The sequence below is a fragment of the Oncorhynchus tshawytscha genome, linkage group LG04 (assembly GCF_018296145.1).
Source record: "Oncorhynchus tshawytscha isolate Ot180627B linkage group LG04, Otsh_v2.0, whole genome shotgun sequence".
NCBI lineage: Eukaryota > Metazoa > Chordata > Actinopteri > Salmoniformes > Salmonidae > Oncorhynchus > Oncorhynchus tshawytscha.
In genome coordinates this window covers 37561693-37579485 of record NC_056432.1, presented here as the reverse complement: position 1 = coordinate 37579485, position 17793 = coordinate 37561693, and the positions used below count along the sequence as shown (strand labels likewise).

Here is a 17793-nt window from a genome sequence, read left to right as displayed (position 1 = left end):
TCCCCTATTCCTTCTACAACATTCATTCAGATATTTAGCTGTGACCATTATAGCGCAGAGTTCACCACAGAGCAGTAGGTGGCTGTGGCAGAAAGTACCACTAGATGGGGACAGTGAAAAGAAACATGTAGCAGACAGTCAGTTGTGATAAGGATCAAAGAGAGTAATACAACTTCTTGTTAAATTGTGTATCCCATGCTGTCTTTCAATTCTTAGGAAATTCATGTTTTACTTTGACATATCCCTTTATGGCTTATGATACAGAAGCCCATCATGTCAGTTTCCAGAGGCCTCTAAAATGACCCAAATGTATCCTTTCACAAAGGTGTCCACCTCAGTGTAAAAATATTTTAAGCTTTTACACCAATTTGGAGGAAACTGAGGAAAACAGAGCAACAATCATTTTAGTCTCTCTCTAAACTGCATCTCCCCTTCCCATTTTTGTCACCCCCACAACATGATGCTGCCGCCCCTGTGCTTCACGGTTGGGATGGAGGTTCTTCGGCTTGCAAGCCTCCCCCTTTTCCTCCAAACATAACGATGGTCATTATGGCCAAACTGTTCTATTTTTGTTTCATCAGACCAAAGGACATTTCTCCAAAAAGTACCATCTTTGTCCCCATGTGCAGTTGCAAACCGTAGTCTGGCTTTTTATGGCGGTTTTGGAGCAGTGGCTTCTTCCTTGCTGAGCACCCTTTCAAGTTATGTCGATATAGGACTCGTTTTACTGTGGATATAGATACTGTTTCCTCCATCATCTTCACAAGGTCCTTTGCCATTGTTCTGGGATTGATTTGCACTTTTCGCACCAAATTACGTTCATCTCTAGGAGACAGAAGGCATCTCTTTCCTGAGCGGTATGACAGCTGTGTGGTCCCATAGTGTTTATACTTGTGTACTATTGTTTGTACAGATGAATGTGGTACCTTCATGCGTTTGGAAATTGCTCCCAAGGATGAACCAGACTTGTGAAGGTCTTGGCTGATTTCTTTTGATTTTCCCATGATGTCAAGCAAAGAGGCACCGAGTTTGAAGGTAGGCCTTGAAATACATCCACAGGTACACCTCCAATTGACTCAAATTATGTCAATTAGCCTATCAGAAGCTTCTAAAGCAATGACATCATTTTCTGGAATTTTCCAAGCTGTTTAAAGGCACAGTGAACTTAGTGTATGTACATTTCTGACCCACTGGAATTGTGATACAGTGAATTCTAAGTGAAATAATCTGTCTGTATACAATTGCTGGAAAATGACTTGTGTCATGCACAAAGTAGCCGACTTGACAAAACTATAGTTTGTTAACAAGAAATTTGTGGAGTGGTTGAAAAACAAGTTTTAATGACTCCAACCTAAGTGTATGTAAACTTCCGAATTCAACTGTAGAATGTTTGTAGAATGCTGTCAGAAAATGTGAGCTATTGGAAATGGTTAGGTAAAGAGCCTATAATAAATTACACCATTGAAATACACCCACCATTCACTACAGGAGTCCTTATCTGCTATAGCAGAAACCGACCAGTCCTTTTATTCGTCGGCTAAATACTTCTCTATTGTCTACATTTGGACAATCATTAATTACTTTAAGTATGCTGGTCTTGCTGAACAAGTTGTCCAGTCCATGGACGTTTCAAGTTACCACACACTATTGCAGAACATCTATGATATTCGCGTATGCGCGCTCTTGGCTGCGCTCCCGTTGGCGCACGTCGATTGTGTGAGAGGAGAGAGAGAGCACCTCTCTGAGCCAAGAGTATAGGGTATAGGGTACGGAGTACAGAGCACAGCGCTGGAGACGAGGACGCTGTTCCCCATGTCTTTTTGCTGCGGTGGAGAAGAGCCACACACCAAGGACCATCTCAATTTCACACGGAGTGGAGTCAACTTAAATACATATTCATCGTATTATCCTAATTCAATTTTTAATAACTACGACAATTCTCAATTTTCTGTGTGTGAGTTGCGCCTTCAGTGATCATTCCATTATTTGACCATTCTAATTTAGCTGTGCCAAATGAATCAGAAGAATGGCAATGATGAAGAAAGTTTAAATTGAAAGACATCAACACACACCAAGATTATCTCTAACCATTTACTCAATCAGTTGTTAGTGGTTGAGTGTACATGTCATAGGTATTGCATGGACCAACATTATTTTTGTCACAAAAAAAAGATAACACCAAAATGGATCCCTTGTTCACCACGACTGATTTGCCATTGCTAAGCAATTGGACCAACGCTTCAGGGCTCAATGGAACTGATCTAGACGGAAACCAGTTTGTGCAACCAGTTTGGAGAATTGTTCTATGGGCTTTCGCCTACAGTTGCATGGTTACTGTGTCTCTGGTGGGGAACGTCGTAGTAATATGGATCATTATGGCGCATAAACGAATGAGAACTGTGACCAACTATTTTCTGTTGAACCTGGCGTTTGCAGAGGCGTCTATGTCAGCCTTCAACACCGTTATCAACTTCGTCTATTCCGTCCACAACGAGTGGTACTTCGGGCTGATGTACTGCCGCTTTCACAACTTCTTCCCCGTCGCTGCTGTCTTCGCTAGTATCTACTCTATGACTGCGATAGCGGTGGACAGGTGAGTTCAGTTTTGGGTGGAAGTTTCAATGGATATAGGCTAGAATGTTTGCCTATGGTCACAATAAGCAAAACAGAACAATAATGCAATTGGATCCTGTCACAAATGTATTTGTAATAAATATGTAATATCAATGAAATTAAAATTCAATCACATTTATTTATAGTCCTTTTACCATCAGCAGATGTCACAGAGTGCTTATACAGAAACCCAACCTAAACCCCCAGAGAGCAAGCAATGCAGATGTATGGCCACAGTGGCAAGGGAAAACTCACTAGAAAGGCAGGAACCTAGGAAGAAACCTAGAGAGGAACCAGACTTTGAGGGGTGGCCAGTCCTCTTCTGGCTGTGTCCATGGAGATTTTGTGTACAGGTTCAAAGCGGCAATCTGCAATTGATAGATCAATTTTTTCCTTATATATACCCATTGATTCTTGAAGAATATCGCTTACTGTCAAAATATATGTTTGTTTTACTCCATTGTTTGTAAACAATGTAGTTGTAAACAAACATTGTATAGCCTCAAAACATTGTTAAAACTTTACCCTAATGTTGATATCGTCAATGGTCAGTCCTTGAATCCATAGGTCTGTCTATGAATTTAAGAGTGGTTACATTCCTCCAGCCCTATCCCTCAGCTGTTTACCAAAACACTGGCTGGGCGCCCAATTTGTTGTTCTTTGAACTGCAGATTGCCCATTTAAGATAAGAACATTTCTACCAAGGTTACATAGACATGTTATATAGCTAATGTATTCATTCAACTTAATTGGTTCTGGGGTGATGCTGCTGTTGCTGCTCCACCATCAAACCAATCAATCAATAACGTGTGTGTGTGTGTGTGTGTGTGTGTGTGTGTGTGTGTGTGTGTGTGTGTGTGTGTGTGTGTGTGTGTGTGTGCGTGCGTGCGACCTCACTCTTGTGTTTATATCCAGGCTGTTGTTTTAAGCAGACTCACCCCCACAATGCTATTCTTATTAACCTCTGTTTCTGTTAGTGAGATAAAGCCATTCTCATGTGAAAGCTGCTGTCTGATTTCTCCTCTTACCCCCTGACTTGGTACTCCAGAGGTAATAACCTGTAATGCATGCATAGCTCTTCTTTTCTCCCAGCAGAGTCTGCATGTACTTGACCGTTGCATTGTTTTGATATTTAATTACCCTTGAGATGACCTGGAGTAGGGAGAGCAGGGAGAGCAGGGAGAACAGGCATCATGTGAGGCGCTAAAAGACATTCTTCAAACAACACATACTGATCTGATTCAACCCCATACTTATCAACGGGTTAAGCTTCTAGTCATCTCTCCACTCATCATTATCTAACCACTCTTATAAACCTGCCTAATGAATCCTGTCTCCTCATGATCACATTCTTTTGACATACTCAATGACCAGTGCTTGTGTATGCAAGATGTCATTTTTATTCTACATTTCCAGTAAACAGAGGGAGCGAAATAATCATGGCGCAGAGACTCTAATGTGTAACATATGGAGGAAAAACACCACAAACAACAGGTGTTTATGCCTTCAATTATATAGATCAAATGATGCGTCTTTCCATGTATTCCCCTTGTATAGGAAATGTCTCTCTAATGCCCTATAGAAAAGCAGTAGAGTGTGCTACGTGCCAGGTGATTGTGATGAGCGTCTCCACTTAATTCCCTCTCCCATAGTTCCAGCATCTGCTGCTTTGAGGCATCACCTCCATGTTACTCCCATGCTATGCTGTACACATATTCACAGCAAGGCAGACGCAAAACCAAGGCCTGTAGTGACTCTGTTACCCCCCTCGTGTCAATGTATGTGTGTGTGTTTGTGTGTGTGCGTGTGGGGTGACGCTGTGTGTATGTATGTGTGTGTGTGTGTATGTGTGTGTATGTGTGCGTGTGTGTGTGTGTGAGAGAGAGAAAGATAAAGAGAGAGAGCATGCATGTGTGTGACACTGTGTGTATGCCTGTGTGTGTGTGCTTGGCAGCGTTGTGCTGCTGCAGTGCAGAGCATCTTAATGCAGCCATGCCGTTCTCTCCCAGCTGTGGCAGCAAGACTACTGTGTCTGTTTTTGTTCATTCAATTTTCTCTAATTTCCTCCTGACTCTCAGGGGATGTCACAGCGATTCAGCCAATCTCTGTATATTTCTCTCCTATCTTCATCTGATTGCTTCTTATAAAAAAGCAGAACAAAATTCTGTATTTAGTTGTGAAGGAATAAAAGAGAGAGTTAGAGGGTTGTGATGAAAGAGATGTATGGAGTATGCGGGAAATGAACCCCCACTGTTGGGGGTCAAACGTATTTAGTCTGGGGTCAATACGGCAGCGCTATATCCAGACCAGACTCTGGCACACCGTCTATTCACTTTGGATTTATTTGCACTGTGTCATGTTAGGTCATCATACCCCGTCTCCCACCTTTCACCTACAAGAGAACTGCACACACACAGCCACACACGCCAATACAGAGTTGATAAATAAAGCCTATATTTACTGTAGGTCTACAGCTGATCTGTCCAGAGACACACTCACATAACACACGTGCGCACACACACACACATACACTTGAAGTCGGAAGTTTACATACACCTTAGCCAAATACATTTAAACTCAGTTTTTCACAATTCCTGACATTTAATCCCAGTAAATGTTCCCTGTCTTAGGTCAGTTAGGATCACCACTATATTTTAAAAATGTGAAATGTCAGAATAATAGTAGAGAATGATTTATTTCAGCTTTTATTTCATCACATTCCCAGTGGGTCAGACGTTTACATACACTCAATTAGTATTTGGTAGCATTGCCTTTATATTGTTTAATTTGTGTCAAACGTTTCAGGTAGCCTTTCACAAGCTTCCCACAATAAGTTGGGTGAATTTTGGCCCATTCCCCCTGGCAGAGCTGGTGTAACTGAGTCAGGTTTGTAGGTCTCCTTGCTCGCACACGCTTTTTCAGTTTTACCCACAAATGTTCTATAGGAAGGCTAGCATCCCGGAGTCGCCTCTTCACTGTTGACATTGAGACTGGTGTTTTGCAGGTACTATTTAATGAAGCTGCCAGTTGAGGACTTGTAAGGCATCTGTTTCTCAAACTAGACACTCAAATGTACTTGTACTCTTGCTCAGTTGTGCACCGGGGCCTCCCACTCCTCTTTCTATTCTGGTTAGAGCCAATTTGCGCTGTTCTGTGAAGGGAGTAGTACACAGCGTTGTACGAGATCTTCAGTTTCTTGGCAATTTCTCACATGGAATAGCCTTCATTTCTCAGAACAAGAATAGACTGACGAGTTTCAGATTACTTTTTTTGTTTCTAGCTATTTTGAGCCTGTAATCGAACCAACAAATGCTGATGCTCCAGATACTCAACTAGTCTAGAGAAGGACAGTATTATTGCTTCTTTAATCAGAACACCAGTTTTCAGCTGTGCTAACATAATTGAAAAAGGGTTTTGTAATGATCAATTAGCCTTTTAAAATGATAAACTTGGATTAGTTAACACAATGTGCCATTGGACACAGGAGTGATGGTTGCTGATAATGGGCCTCTGTACGCCTATGTAAATATTCCATTAAAAAAACTGCAGTTTCCAGCTAAAATAGTCATTTACAACATCAACAATGTCTACACTGTATTTCTGATCAATGTGATGTTATTTTAATAGACAAAAAATGTGCCTTTCTTTCAAAACAAGGACATTTCTAAGTGACCCCAAACTTTTGAATGGTAGTGTATGTGTTTTGGATTATAATAATTAAGGATATATTGCTTCAAATCTCTGTCTTCAGTGGTTTAGGTTGTGGGCTGTGGGATGTGGGCTGTGGGTAGCATTAGATTTAGGTTGTCTATGGCTGGAGTCCAGCGGGAAGTGCTGACTGCTGGAGCAATGAACGCAGGGTAGGGCACACAAACAAACGCACACACACACAATGCTTGGCAACGTTGGACTGCTGCACATATATATATATATATATATATATATATACATATATATATAGTATATGTCTCCGGCAGGAATAGAAATCTTCTCTACCAATCAGCAGTACCTCTCTCACCCGTCAGACCTGGGTTCAAATACTATTTGAAATCATTTCAATGACTTTATCTGTGCTTAATTGACCATGCCGCTTAATTGACCACTGTATAGTCACAATACTGTAAACCCCACCTATTTGGAACCGGCAACAACAAACACTCAACGTATTTGAAAGATTTCAAATAGTATTTCAACCCAGGTCTGCCACCGGGCTCATTTCCTCCCAACTGTTGATGGGGATTTTATGTAATCTTCAGCAAAACAACAGTACCCCCTAAGAGCACAATGAGCTGGGAAATAGATTCCTGATCAAATTTCAGCCTTCAAACCAAAACAATTCAAAAAAGAAAAAACACTGCACCGGGGAAGGTTAAATATTGTGTTGGCACCTCTGTAGAAGGAGCCTATACCTTAAAGACTTATAGAGCAAGAGAGCACCCGGACAGAGCATCTGCCTGTTGTCTTTATTGGATTATTCCTTATGTATTAAGTGCCTTTGGTGGTTTAGATGTCATTGCTGGATCATTAGACCTGTGCCTCTCTCATTCATTTATACCAGGGACAGGCAACTGTGATGGGGGTGTGGGCCACAAAATCTGAACTCATCATGAGGGGCCACTGTTGCAATTCTATACATTTTGCCACAGGGTGGAGAGACATGTTTGCAGTTTTTCATATTATATCTGAGTGAGAGTGACTAACAAAATCAATGGGGGCCCCTGGGCGGTAATTCGAAAATTATTACTATGAGTTTAGATAGCTGGCTTGACTAATTTACCAATCTAAAAAATGTTAGCTGACATGGGCTAATTGAGTGACTATCAGCGACTGACATGACAAAAGAAAAACTGCTTATGCAAAACCAAATTTTGAAATTGCACCTTGTGTATTCAACTATTCTAACTCGCGACAGTAAAATGAGACTCCGACTGAGTTTTTTTTTGGGGGGGGAGGGGGGAAATTTAACCGAGGTTCTTCAAAAGAGGGGCTGCGGGCCCCAGTTGCCCATACCTGATTTATACCATCTTCCAGTGGGGTCTGCTATTGCCCAGAGACATTCGCAACAAAGCCAGGTTGAAAACCGAGAAAGTAAGTGAGGTGTAAAACAGGTTTGAAAGAAAGTGAGACAAAGAGGGATGCCGCCGACACTCCGGGCAAACAGTAGATCCAGAAAACAGACTGAATTTCTAGTTTTAAAAAATTACAAAAGGATTCCCAAAACCGTGATTCCATGCTGTTGTTGTAAGGTTATACAAAATAAAGGGATCAGTCACCAGCAGCTAACCTACACAAGCCCTGTAAGCCAGGCCTCTATATGCTTTTCAAAGAGTGTTGTCAGAAACACAGCTAAACTAAACCCATACCATGGAAAAGCAGCATTGTGAGTATCACTTGAAACAAGATAGGAGATTCCAAGAGCCGTGTGCTCATGGAATGAGCCAGGTATAGCAGATAGTCAAGATGTGACAGATAGTTGTGTTCGACTACAGAGAACGTTTGAAATCAAAGATTATTGGGAGAATGTCCAAATAGAAGATTAAATGGGGCTATTAGGTGGATTAAGATGTTGATTAAATCTGAAAGTTAAAGACATTGAACTCTCAAGTGCTGCTTGACACGATCCTGTCACAGTGTTAGATATCGTTAGGTCAGTAGTCAATTGATGGAATGGGACTTGCTTGGGGTTGCATGCCAAATTGCAACCTATTCCATATAGTGCACTACTTTTGAACAGTCACTGGTCCTATATAGGGAATAGGATGTAATTTGGGACTAGGACTAAAGGGTTATTTCACAAATTATGTGCCTTTGATATTTGGGGTAGAAATAAAAAGGTTGGAACCGTTTCAGGGAACAGAACCGAAAACCGGAAATAACGAAATTATTTGAGGAACAGAACCCGAACTGAAAACAAAAGTGATCCATAGTGTTCTGGAACAGAACGTTATTTTAACAGCATTGGAACTGGTTAATAACATTATTTTACGTTCAAGGCATTTTTTTCCAGTCCCACAAAAATCACAACAAAGCACCCATGCAAGCCCTCACTGTGTCACTTAGAAACTTATTCCAGCGTCTGCCTGCCAGCTGGGTGTGTTTGTCTGTGTAGACTACCTGCCCCTCCCTTCTGAAGCATAGGATACTGTAGACTACTGACTATATTACAAGCATAATTCAGAAATTAGGGAGACACCTTTTACTGCAATGGGCTAAATCAGGATCACACAGAGTGTTTCTTGGTAAGTCTTAAACAAATCTACTTTGAAACAAAAGTATACACCTCACACACATGCTTATGGGCTTAAAAAAGACGACACCTGTACCATGTCAAATATATAATTGAAATGTATTGCATTTTCGGTTTGCATCCCAATATTACACTTTATATACATCGAAGAAAGCTGAAATATAACAAATAACATAACGTTGATTAATTATGAAATTATGAAACATATGAATAACATTCCACCCATGAAGCCACTAGGTAATTTGACTGCAGGAAAGGGCTACATAGAGAAGAATGGATTTACTTTTTAAATGCTAGTTAAGGATAGGATTTCACATTGGATATATTAACTACAAAAATGTAAGACGTTTTTAATTCTAGTGCTGCTCTGCACACACAAGCTTGTCATTTGCTCTGGTCCAACATTAAACCGACTCAGAAGTTTAAAGACGTTAAAAGTTCCTCCATAGAAGCCGCTCCTCCGTATGTATAATTCTGTGGGCCTAATTCAGATAATGCATGTCATAACAAAATGCCCCAGCACTTCAAGGTAAGCTTCCTCCATCCTCTCTCGTTCTCTCTCACCCTCAAAATTTCAGCTGCATCTCACGCCCTACACTGACTGGCAGCACAGTGTTTGTTTTGTCTTTCATTATGATTAAACCATGCAGTTATTGACTTTCTTATACAGATTCAATCGCTTACCCGCTCCACAGCAAGCTGCTCTATCCGCACTGATTGGTGAAGTAAGTTAATTTCGAGCTAAATGTAAAAAAATATATTTCAGAGGTTTAAAAAGGAATTGTTTGAACCACTTCAGAATGTTATTGTTTTGGTCGGAACAGTGGAACGGAATGAAAAAAATAATGGTTCTGTTCAGAATGAAACATGGAAAATAATTCAGTTCCAACCCCTGGAAGAAATTGTGGACAAATATTGAATTTTAAAAGCCTGTTATATTAAATTAAGTGTCCTTTAACATAGACCACATGGAAAATTCTATAAATCTGATTTTTAATATGAATAAAGACTTGCTCAAATTAATTTGTGGAGTGGTTGAAAAACAAGTTTTAATGACTCCAACCTAAGTGTATGTAAACTTCTGACTTCAACTGTATGTACAGTTGAAGTCAAAGTTTACATACACTTAGGTTGGAGTCATTAAAACTTGTTTTTCAACCACTCCACAAATGTCTTGTTAACAAACTATAGTTTTGTCAAGTCGGTTAGGACATCAACTTTGTGCGTGACACAAGTCATTTTTCCAACAATTGTTTACAGACAGATTATTTCACTTATAATTCACTGTATCACAATTCCAGTGGGTCAGAAGTTTACATACACTAAGTTCACTGTGTCTTTAAACAGCTTGGAAAATTCCAGAAAATGATGTCATGGCTTTAGAAGCTTCTGATAGGCTACTTGACATAAGTTGAGTCAATTGGAGGTGTTCCCGTGGATGTATTTCAAGGCATACCTTCAAACTCAGTGCCTCTGCTTGACCTGTAGAAAAAATGTAGACCTCCATAAGTCTGGTTCATCCTTGGGAGCAATTTCCAAACGCCTGAAGGCACCACATTCATCTTTACAAGCAATAGTACGCAAGTATAAACACCATTGGACCACGCACCCGTCATACCGCTCAGGAAGGAGACACGTTGTCTCCTAGAGTTGAATGTACTTTGGTGCGAAAAGTGCCAATCAATCCCAGAACAATAGCAAAGGACCTTGTGAAGATGCTGTAGGAAACAGGTACAAAGTATCTATATCCACAGTAAAGCGAGTCCTATATCGGCATAACCTGAAAGGGTGCTCAGCAAGGAAGAAGCCACTGCTCCAAAACCGCCATAAAAAAAAGCCAGACTGTACTGTTTGCCACTGCACATGGGGACAAAGATCGTACCTTTTGGAGAAATGTCCTCTGGTCTGATGAAACAAAAATGGAACTGTTTGGCCATAATGACCATCATTATGTTTGGAGGAAAAAGGGAGAGGTTTGCAAGCCATCCCAACCGTGAAGCATGGAGGTGGCAGCATCATGTTATGGGGCTGCTTTGCTGCAGGAGGGACTGGTGCACTTCACAAAATAGATGGCATATTGAGGCAGGCAAATTATGTGGATATATTGAAGCAACATCTCAAGACATCAGTCAGGAAGTTAAAGCTTGGTCGCAAATGGGTCTTCCACATGGACAATGACCCCAAGCATACTTCCAAAGTTGTGGCAAAATGGCTTAAGGACAACAAAGTCAAGGTATTGGAGTGGCTGTCACAAAGCCCTGACCTAAATCCTATAGAAAATGTGTGGGCAGAACTGAAAAAGCTTGTGCGAGCAATGAGGCCTACAAACCTGACTCAGTTACACCAGCTCTGTCATGAGGAATGGGCCAAAATTCACCCAACTTTTGTGGGAAGCTTGAGGAAGTCTACCTGAAATGTTTGACCCAAGTTAAACAATTTAAAGGCAATGCTACCAAATAGTAATTGAGTGAATGTAAACTTCTGACCCACTGGGATTGTGATGCAAGAAATAAAAGCTGAAAATAAATTATTCTCTCTACTAATTATTCTGACATTTCACATTCTTAAAATAAAGTGGTGATCCTAACTGACCTAAGACAGGGAACATTTACTAGGATTAAATGTCAGGAATTGAGAAACTGAGTTTAAATGTATTTGGCTAAGGTGCATGTAAAGTTCTGACTTCAACTGTATTACAGTATATAATGTATTATTCGACATTAGTGTTACAATAGTACTCATAGGAATGGGTCATTGTTTACAAGTTGCAAGCTATTCCCTAAAGCCATCCCGAATACCACATATTTTCCATCTTCTGAGTCTGGCAGCATAACAAATTTCAACGGAAAAATACATTCAAAGTGCTCAAAACAACTCTTGCTACATTGAAGGTTCCTCAAATAACCCCTTAATTAACCAACGTTTCAAATATAAACCCATTGACTGCGATGGTTCCTTGTCGAACTCCAGTGTTTCTTGAGAATCTCCAGGGTTCCTCGAGTCACCCTTAATTCTAAGAAGATGAGGATAAGCTTTTACTCTTTCAAAGGCATACAGTCTATGACTCAAACTAAATCGAGACAGGGGAGGATTGCAACATGCACATTGATATAGACCCTGATGCTCAGAGGGGAAGAATAAAACATTTGTTTTAGTTTGATCAATTTGTGTGTGTGTGTGTGCGCAGAGGTGGAAAAAAAATACTCAATTGTCATAATTGAGTAATAGTAAAGATACCTTAATCTAAAATGACTCATGTAAAAGTGAATGTAACCCAGTAAAATAGTACTAGAGTAAAAGTCTAAAAGTAAGTACAGTGGTGGAAAAAGTACTCAATTGTCATACTTGAGTAAAAGTAAAAAGTAAAAACTATACATCAAATAGCTGTCACGGGATTCTTCTGTTGAAGGAGAGGCGGACCAAACGCAGCGTGGTTATTTAGATACATCTTTAATAAAGATGAAAATAGAACAGTATTTAAAAACGTGACACACCAAACACAGCCCTATCTGGTGTAACGAACACAAAGACAGGAACAATCATCCACACACCCCAACACCAAACAGGCTACCTAAATATGGTTCCCAATCAGAGACAATGACTAACACCTGCCTCTGATTGAGAACCATATCAGGCCAAACACAGAAACAGACAAACTAGACACACAACATAGAATGCCCACTCAGATCACACCCTGACCAAACAAAACATAGAAACATACAAAGCAAACTATGGTCAGGGTGTGACAATTGCTTATATTTAACAAGCCAGATGGCACAATTTCCTTTTTTATAACTTTTTTTGACAGCCAGGGGCAACTCCAGCACAGACATCATTTACAAAGGAAGCATTTATGTTTATTGAGTCCACCAGATCAGAGGCAGTAGGGATGACCAGAGGCGTTCTCTTGATAAGTGTGTGAATTGGACCTTTTTCCTGTACTTCAAAGCATTCAAATTTTAACTTGTACTTTTGGGTGTCAGGGAAATTGTTTGGAGTAAAAAGTACATTATTTTCTTTAGAAATGTAGTGAAGTGAAAGTAAAAGTATTCAAAAATATAAATAGTAATGTAAAGTACAGATGCCGCGAAAAAAAATGCTTAAATAGTACTTTAAGGTATTTTTAAAGAAGTACTTTACACCACTGTGTGTGTATGTGTGTAGATCTTCACCTTGTATCTTCCTGGACATGTGTTTGACCCTCCTTTCTCTCCTCTTTTCCTAGGTACATGGCCATCATCCACCCCTTGCAGCAGCGTATGTCGTCCACAGAGACCAAGGTGATCGTGGGAGTGATCTGGGTGCTGGCTCTGCTCCTGGCCTTCCCTCAGTACTACTACTCAGTGACAGAAGAGCTGCCTGGACGAATCATCTGCTACATCGAGTGGCCTGAATACTCTGGCTTCGACTACAGAATTATGTGAGTTTCCTTTATAAGTGTGTGTATGTGTGAGAGAGAGAAAAAGAGAGAGAGAGAGCGAGAGTGTGTGTTTGTGTGCGTGTGCGTGGGCATTTCCACTAATCACTAAACTAAACACTCCTGATTACTTTGAATGGAGAACAAATGCATGAGGGTCGTTGGTATACACTAGCCAGTAAATAAAAGCAGCATGGAACAAAAATGCTTTGTTTCTTTTCTGTTTCTCGATGAAAGAAAAAAAACACCAAAAGCTTTTTATCAAGTACACCTGTGCAGGGAAAATATCACTTCAGATGTAAACAGTAGAAGACATGACTATACAGTTTACTCTTCTCTCACTATTTATTAAAGCCAATGTAACGTTTACTATTCCCGCACTGCTTATTAAAGCAGCAGTTTGACTCTGTTTTAAATACAGTGCTAATGATGACTGTTATCGAACGCAGCGGAGAGTTAAGGCCCCCTGTGTCGACTTCTGCATGTCTTCAGCAGAGCATATAAAAGATAGACCAAGACATTCTGCTGTTTACTATTCTGTTGCCTAACAGATCAAATATTTTATTTGCCTTCACTATCGATTCCAAATTCCTCGAATTGTGTCTCCACTCAAGAGCAGCTTGGGTTAAACATAAAAAGCCCAATTCCATTATCTTCTAGCTGTCCAAACACAGGGCAGATTTCATATTATCCTCTTAGCTCCATCCATCGAAAGCAATAAACAAACTGAAAGGACTGAGAGAACATCCCAAATGGCACCCTTTTCCCTTTATAGTCCACTACCGTTGACTAGGGCCCATATAGCTCTGGTCGAAAGTCGTGCACCATAAAGGGAATGAGGGTGCCATTTGAGACGCAGACTGGACTGAGAGTGCATGCAGACTACATACCCTGTGTCTAACCTTAACGAAACATTGTTGGAAGGGAACAGAGTATTATTTATTGGTGTGATTGCGAAGCCAGTAGACACATTCTGAGCTGCAGTATCAGGTGAATATGGGTAGCCAGATATTGAACAGATTATTATTTGTATTGTAGGGGGCTTTGGCAGTTTAGATGTTATTGCTGAATCATTGGATCTGAGCCTCTCGCATTCATTCTTCCATTCGCCCCGCTCTCAACTCTCCTCTTTCACACTGTTTTGCTGTGCTTCACAGTTGAACATGAAGCAGGAAAGTGACACCATCAGGCACGTGTCTGACTGAGTGATATTCTGCCCAACCTTTCCTCTACATTGCTTCCTTCCTTACGTTACCAAAATAGAACGGAAAGATTACGGTTGTCATACCCCGATTCAGAGGGTTGGGTTAAATGAGGAAGACACATTTCGGGTTGAATGCGTTCAGTTGTACTCACTAGGTATCCCCTTTCCCTTTTTCAATGAACAATGCAATTATAGGCGTGAAGTGCTTTATATATATATAAGGAGTTAATGTTAGCACTTCACACCTATAATATTATCACTTCACACCTATAATTGTATGCTGTATTTGATTTGTACAGTGGGGAATAGAATAGCAAGTCTGTCACCGGGACCGCTTCCCAACGCTCTCCTTGGTTCTCTTCACCCCATAATGTACGGCAAACTAAAAGCTGTGAAGCAGTGGAGTCTCCTCAGAATAGGAAGGGGAGGCCCATCCTCCTCAGTGAATTTCATACAAATAAAAATGGTGAAACATTAAAAGTTATCCTTATTAGATAAAACTATGCTAAGTATATTTACATCACCATATCATTGATTAAAACACAATGCAATGAAGGTCTACAGCAGCCTCAACAGCACTCTATAGCGTAGCACCATGGTGTAGCCTGAGGACAGCTAGTTTCCGTCCTCCTCTGGGTACGTTGATTTCAATAGAAAAATTAGGAGACTTATGGTTCTCACCCCCTTCCATAGACTTACACAGTAATTATGTCAACTTTCAGAGGACATCCTCCGACCTCTTACAGTATTTACTGACATTTTGTCAATCAAATCAGATGATCAGAGAATGAATCTAGTACTGAAAGCATAAGCTACAGCTAGCTAGCACTGCAGTGCATAACATGTGGTGAGTAAGTGACTCAGAGAAAGGCAATAGTTTTGAACAGTTAGATTTCTTTAAAAATGAAGGAGAAGCAAGAGAGAGAGCGAGAGAAAGAGAGAGAGAGATTACGTAGCATTTATTTTTTCACTTTCAGTTTCATTAAGCTAGCAAATGCAAATTGCTAGTTTAGCCTACTCAAACACCCGGCTCAAACAGAGAGGGATGCTATGTTAGCTAGCTGGCTATGCCTATCCAACACTGGAACTCTTCCAAGTCAAGGTAAGCTTTTGGTTTTATTAATTTATTGCCACCGGGTCCCGCCGGTATAACTGCTAAACTGCTTGCTGACTGTACTGCGTGATTGTAGTGGGTTTACTAATGCATTAGTTCTAGTAGTTATGTTGACTATGACGTTATATGGTAATATGCTAATATCGTGACAATTATATAGGCTGTGTGTAGCAGTTAGTGGTTATGATATGAAGGTTTGGCTTGGAAAGTTTTTTTTGCCTGGTCACAGACAGATGATGTGTTGTGCACTGAAGTCCACAAGCGAAGGGGAAAAGTTAGAGGAGGAGAGCGAGTAGATGCGAGAAGGAATTATACAACGAGCAAAATGATCATGCTGTTTGTATGTGGCTACTATTAAATTGAACTGTGTTTGCGTGTGATAAGAGGTGTGTTAATTCCACCGATTCTGTTTAAAAACCTTTCTAAAACGTGAGCAAACGGAATAAAACGGGGATAAACATACCTGAATTTGTCCAATGGAACCTCTTGTTTGCAACTGTTGGACTAATAATTAAAGCCTAGATGAGCTAGATGCAGGCAAGAGTGTGCAAGGCGGTATTGAATGTGTCACTGTCTGTCACATTGATTACTAAAAATGTTCTTTCGACTTGTGCATCTACGTTGTAAACGTTCATTCATAGGCTAGGTTGTAGCAACCTCATGATGGGTATAGGGAACATTTGAGTATCATGTACTAGCCTAAACCCATCGATGTAACATTAAGCTGGGTGAATGGAATATGAATGACAGTCATCCAATATAATGTAATAGACATAAGGCCATGCTCATAACAAAAATGAATCGTCCTCCCTAATTGTAAACGTCACCGACCGCCACTGCTGTGAAAATGTATTACAGTGTGTGTGTGTGTGTGTGTGTAAAAGCCATGAAGGTGTATGGCAGCTTCAGCTGAAGGTTGATGGCCACATTGTAGAGAGTGCGAGAGAGAGAGAGTGTGACAAAGAGAGAGAGACCTGAGACCTGGAGATTCGAGGAATGATTCTAGCACGCGTAAGGCACATTTACTCTTAACAGTGGGAAAGTGCTCCCCACCCCTGTGGCCCTTAATGTATTTGTTTGACTGCAGTCGTTACCTTCCGACATCCAGTGAGCTGATAAACGCACAGCCTCCAGCTCTGATCTGATCAACAGCAGCCCCTCTGCTCTCAGCACATCAACACCACAGCATTTTAGGGTTGCTCTCTTTGTCTCCAAATGCCATTGTCATTTAGTCTGGCTGTCCAGGCTCCCACCCTTCCACATTGTGACCATTTGTCATAAATAGCACGATGGCAATTAGAATGTTCATGTAGGAATCGCTGTGGCACTTATTACTTTTTCAATGAAACTGTAATCACTGACACACGAGGGCTAAGTGAGCGGAGCTTTGGTGTGGTTGTAATTCAGCCAGCCCGTCCGCTGCTGTAATTGACACATTTGATTATGGCTGACCCTCCAGTCCAAGCAATGTGTGGGATGTTGTGAGTGTGTGGTTGTGTGTGTGTATGCTGCCCCTCTGCCACCGTCGCTATGGCCCCCTCTCAGTGAGCAGGAATTAGGGAGTAAGGCCACAGGGAGGGTATAAATAGCAACATCACAAACTTACAGAAGATTCAGTTTCCAACAGTATGATCACACACTCAGACAAGTACGCTGGACCTTCACACACGCCCGTGTGCGGGTTTGAGCACAGCCGCATACACAGCTGTGCACAGACCTTTTCTATACACACACTAATATACAGAGCGATAGACACACAGTTACACCCCCTCCCACCCCCCACACACACACACATACACAGATAGTTAGACACACAGTGACCCCCCACACACACACACACACACATTGAGAGAGAGAGAGAGAGAGAGAGCGAAAGAGAGGGTGAGTAATGAGTAATAGAGAAAGAGAAAAAGGCACACACAAAGTGACACACACAGACCATCCTGAGCAAGCACACCCCGTTCTCTCTGTTCCCCCCGTCCCCTAAATTGGGTACCTAAAGAGCTTGTCTTTGACCTATGCCAGTAAACCAGCAGCATTGTGCAGGGTGTCATGTTACCTCAGCCACTACATTCATCTCCCTCTGCAGACGCCCAGGCTTCATTCTCTTCTCCCAGCAATGTCAAAAGAACAGCAACAGCGGCCCACACATGGCGCAACAGAACACAGACAAACGTTGAGATCCAGTCTAGAGCTTG

The 17793-nt window shown here is 41.1% G+C and overlaps 1 protein-coding gene across 1 annotated transcript in view; it reads left to right on the top strand.

Annotated features, from left to right (window-relative positions):
* Positions 1–1776: 1776 nt before the first annotated feature.
* Positions 1777–17793, top strand: part of LOC112248668 (substance-P receptor-like) — a 28669-nt gene continuing 12652 nt past the window's right edge. The window contains exons 1-2 of the mRNA XM_042320705.1: positions 1777–2593; positions 13086–13280. Coding sequence (XP_042176639.1) covers positions 2184–2593; positions 13086–13280 — 605 coding nt within the window. The 5' untranslated portion in view covers positions 1777–2183. The remainder of the gene's footprint in view (positions 2594–13085; positions 13281–17793) is intronic.